Genomic DNA, 5,000 nt, shown 5'->3' with positions numbered 1-5,000 from the left:
GTGCGGGAACGTGTGTCGTGTGGTGTGGGTGAAAAAATGTGGCATAATGCGGTATGATGTGGTATTGCTTAAAATGTCCTGATATTGTTTGATATGTTGTGGTGTGGTGTAGCGTGGTGTGGTGCGGTCTGGTGTTGCGTGGTGTGCTGTGCTGCAATGTGGAGCGGTATGGTATGGTGCGGTGTGCTGCAGCGTGTTGTGGTGTGTTGTATTGTAGTGCAGTGTGGTGTGGTGTGGTGGTGTGTGGTGCAGTGTGTTGTGGTGTGCTGCGGTGCATTGCGGTGTGTTGTATTGTAGTGCAGTGTGGTGTGGTGTGGTGGTGTATGGTGCAGTGTGTTGTGGTGTGCTGTGGTGCGGTGCGGTGTGTTGTATTGTAGTGCAGTGTGGTGTGGTGTGGTGGTGTGTGGTGCAGTGCGGTGTGGTGTGCTGCGGTGCGGTGCGGTGTGTTGTATTGTAGTGCAGTGTGGTGTGGTGTGGTGGTGTGTGGTGCGGTGCGGTGTGGTGCGGTGCCGTGTGGTGTGGTGGTGTGTGGTGCGGTGCGATGTGGTGCGGTGCCGTGTGGTGTGGTGGTGTGTGGTGCGGTGCGGTGTGGTGCGGTGCCGTGTGGTGTGGTGGTGTGTGGTGCGGTGCGGTGTGGTGCGGTGCGGTGTGGTGTGGTGTGGTATGGTATGGTGTTGCGTGCTGTTGTGTGGTGTAGTGTGGTGTGTTGTGGTGCGGTGCGGTGTGGAATGGTATAGTGCGGTGTGGTGTGGTGGTGTGTGGTGGTGTGTGGTGTGGTGTAGTGTTGTGTGGTGTGGTTTGGTGCGGTGTGCTATGGTATAGTGCGGTGTGGTGTGGTGTGGTGCGGTGTGGTGCGTGTGGTATGGTATGGTGCGGTGTGGTTTGGTGTGGTGTGGTGTGGTGTGGTATGGTGCGGTGTGGTATGGTATGGTATGGTGTGGTGTGGTGTGGTGCAGTGCGGTGAGGATTGGAGTTGTGTGGTGTGGTGTGATGTGGTGTGGTGTGATGTGGTGTGGTGCGGTGCGGTGTGGTGTGGTGTAGTATGGTATAGTAGTATAGAACTGACCAATGGCGTAGTTCGGTCAACGTAGGCATTCAGTCACGTGTAACTGTCAAAAAGTTAGAATCAAGCAATGCAACTGGCTCCTGAGCTCTGACATTTTATGCATATTATGTATTCCATGTATACATATCAAGTGACTGTCATTCTCGTGTTATTGTGTTACATTAATTTCTCCTGGGGAAAATAAAGTATTCGATATTCTCTCTGTCTCTGTCTCTGTCTCTGTCTCTCTGTCTCTCTCTCTCTCTCTCTCTCTCTCTCTCTCTCTCTCTGCTATTCCCCCCTCTCTCTCTCTCTATCCCTCTCTCTCTCCCTCTCTCTCTACTCTCCCTTCTCTCTCTCTGTTCACCTTTCCCTCTGTGTGTGTGTGTGTGTGTGTGTGTGTGTGTGTGTGTGTGTGTGTGTGTGTGTGTGTGTGTGTGTTTGTGTGAATGTGTGTGTGTGTGTGTGTGTGTGTGTGTGTGTGTGTGTGTGTGTGTGTGCGTGTGTGTTGTATCGGGACGGCGCTATTCAGAGCGCAAACTGGATGCCATAAAAAGAAAGGAAAAGAAACAAAAGCGCACCAGTACTTCTCTATCATCCTCGAACATAAACCACTTTTGTCTTGTCTTGTCTTGCCTTGCCTTGCCTTGCCTTGCCTTGCCTTGCCTTGTCTTGTCTTGACTTGCCCTGCCTTGCCCTGCCTTGCCTTGTCTTGCCTTGCCCTACTTTGCCCTGCTTTGCCTTGCCCTGCCTTGTCTTGTCATGTCATGTCTTGTCTTGCCTTGTCTGGTCTTGCCCTTCCTTGCCCTTTGCATTTCCTTGCCTTGCCTTGCCCTGCCCTGCCCTGCCCTGCCCTGCCTTGCCTTTCCTTGCCTTGCCTTGCCTTGCCTTGCCTTGCCTTGTCTTGTCTTGCCCTTGCCTTGCCTTGGTCTTTCCTGGTCTTGCCTCGTCTTGTCTTGTCTTGTCCCGTCTCTCACTGCACTTTATCTTTACTCAGTCATGTGCGTTAGTGAGCCGAACATAAACCACTTTTATATTGCCTTGCCTTGCCTTGCCTTGCCTTGCCTTGTCTTGTCTTGTCTTGTCTTGTTTTGTCTTGTCTTGCCTTGCCTTGCCTTGCCCTGTCTTGCCTTGCCTTGTCTTGTCTTGCCTTGCCTTGCCTTGCTTACCTTGTCTTGCCTTGCCTTGTCTTGCCCTGTCTTGCCTTGCCTTGCCTTGTCTTATCTCGTCTTGTCTTGTACTGTCTCCCACTACATACACTCTCTCTCTCTCTCTCTCTCTCTTTCCTCAGGCATGGGCTTCAGAGAGCCGTACTACTACCTGAAAGACCCCAAGACCTCCGGGCTGTACAATGTGTCAGGGGAGGGACCGGTCATCGCCCGAGATGAAGACACCGGCATCACCTACTTCTACTTCTGCTACTACTATCCCGTCTCTGGCAGTGAGTGGGCTCCCAAAGACAGTCGACCGTTACGAGTATTAGTATCAGTATCCGTAGCTCAAGGAGGCGTCACTGCTGTTCGGTCAAATCCATATACGCTACACTACCTCTGCCAAGCAGATGCCTGACCAGCAGCGTAACACAACGCGTTTAGTCAGGCCTTGAGAAGAAAAAAAAAAAAGATAAAGTAAAAAAAAAAAAAATTAATAACAAAAATAAAATAAAATAATAAAATTAAATAAAATAGATAAATAAAATAATAAATGATAGATAAATAAATAAAATACTACACTCATATTAATAATAATAATATTTAAAAGGCGCAAAATCTTGATTAAATCAACTCTCGGCACACACACACACACACACACACACACACACACACACACACGACCGTTACGAATAAACAACAATGTGTCCAGGGGTGCGTTGTTGCATGAGGCGAGCGAACTTCAGCAGCGCTAAATTTTGTTTGCTTCTCGTTCAAAATTGTTCCTAATTCCACACGGTAAACTCCATATACTTAGGAACATTCTTAACACTGTCATCGCTATGTTTGCTTATCAGTAGATACTGTTCCTAACTTCGCGCTAAATTCCATATAGTTAGGATCATCCTTAACCCATCACTAAGCAAACTTAGCGCTGCAAAGAACGTCTCATGCAACTCGGACCAGGAGAACGAATGATTAACAAATAGAGAAGAGTGCTAACTCTCTTCATTCACAACAAGATGCACAATGTTTTGTTGTTGTTTTTGTTGGGTTTTTTTAAGTCATTGTTGCTTATTGCTACCGATTCAGCTAGCACTCAGGTAAATAAAACAGCACAAATCTCGACACTGTGTCAAAACGAAAGCTCCGGGCCTATCTTACACCGGTCATTTCACATATGCACACAGCAGCGATGACGGAAGAAGTGTGCAAACACAGATTAGCTTTTATTCAAGACTGTAACGCCTATGCTGTTTGAATTTAGATGTCCTTTCTTTTCTCCTTATTATTAGCAAACGCGTTAACAATTTTTTGGAGAAAATAAAGGAATGAAGGAGGGAAGTGGCAAAATGGTCAAGACGCTCACCTGCCAGTACAAAGGTCAGTGAGGGTCTGGGTTTGAGTCCCGGTCTCACCCTTTCTCCCAAATATGACCGGAAAATCATGCTGAGCGTCTAGTAATACTTTACGAATTAGACGATAAACCGAGGTCCCGTGTGCAGCACGCACTTAGCGCACAGAAAAAAAGAACCCATGGCAACGAAAGTGTTGTCCTATGGCGAAATCCACTGTGATAGGTACACACCCACCCCTCACCCCCCCCACCCACCCACCCACCCACACACACACACACACACAAACACACACACACACACACACACACACACACACACATATATATATATATATATATATATATATATATATATATATATATATATATATATATATATATATATACTTTGCATGACTTTGGATGTAAACTGACGGGCAGCATAATCCAACGCGCCTTTTCAGGATATGGGTTCGCACACACACACACACACACACACACACACACACACACACACACACATATATATATATATATATATATATATATATATATATAATATCACACACACACACACACACACACACACACACACACACACACACAGATATATATATATTTATAGACGTTTTATTTTGCCATCAATGTCAAGCGCATCGAAGCCAAGCAAAAGCAAAACAAAAACACAAACAGCAAATTAAACTCTGAAGACAGACACACAAACAAACAAACAAACAAACAAACAAAAGAGATGTGGAGATTTTCTACTCTTCTTCTGCTTCTTCGTTCGTGAACTGCAACTCGCGCGTTCACTCGTATGTGCACTACTTAATGGGTTTTTCCATGTATGTATGACTGTTTTTATGTGACGACCATGATGACTGTTAATTCTTCTTCTCTTCTACTTCTTCGTTCGTGGGCTGCGTGCAACTCCAACGTTCACTCGTATGTACACTTCGTGGGTTTTTCCATGTATGCCTGTTTTTTTATGTGACAATCATGATGATCTTCTTCTATTCTTCGTTCATGGGCTTGCATGCAACTCCTAAGTTCACTTTTATGTACACTTTAGTGGCCTTTTACCTGTATGACCGTTCTTATGTGACGTGACAATCATGATGCCTGTTGACTAGGTCCAGACCCCGTGCCTCTGCCTGTGTGTGAGGACAGCCAAGAGGACTGCCCCAGCCAGGCTCACAGCGGCCAGTGTCTGACCAGCGCTAATGTGGCCAGTGCCTGTCCCTACAGCTGCGACACCTGTCCAGGTAGAGTCATTTGTTGTCGACACACCTGGATTTGTTGTTGTTGTTGTTGTCGAGCGAAATGCGGTGAGTGAACTGGAACTGTGTGGGGGGACCGGGGGAGGGGGTGGGGTGGGGGTGTTGGGGTGGGGGGGGACTAGTGCATCATTGCATATCGTGAAACACATGCACACAGCTTTACATGCTACACACACGTCGCACACAGA

The 5,000-nt window shown here is 47.0% G+C and overlaps 1 protein-coding gene across 2 annotated transcripts in view; it reads left to right on the top strand.

Annotated features, from left to right (window-relative positions):
* Positions 1-5,000, top strand: part of LOC143298237 (bone morphogenetic protein 1-like) — a 51,709-nt gene that overhangs the window by 23,598 nt on the left and 23,111 nt on the right. For both annotated transcript variants that reach the window (XM_076611044.1, XM_076611043.1), the window contains 2 exons: positions 2,337-2,486; positions 4,666-4,797. In XM_076611044.1, coding sequence (XP_076467159.1) covers positions 2,337-2,486; positions 4,666-4,797 — 282 coding nt within the window. The remainder of the gene's footprint in view (positions 1-2,336; positions 2,487-4,665; positions 4,798-5,000) is intronic.

Source organism: Babylonia areolata, chromosome 23, assembly GCF_041734735.1.
Source record: "Babylonia areolata isolate BAREFJ2019XMU chromosome 23, ASM4173473v1, whole genome shotgun sequence".
Classification (NCBI taxonomy): Eukaryota; Metazoa; Mollusca; class Gastropoda; order Neogastropoda; family Buccinidae; genus Babylonia; species Babylonia areolata.
This window is presented reverse-complemented; position numbering and strand designations above follow the sequence as displayed.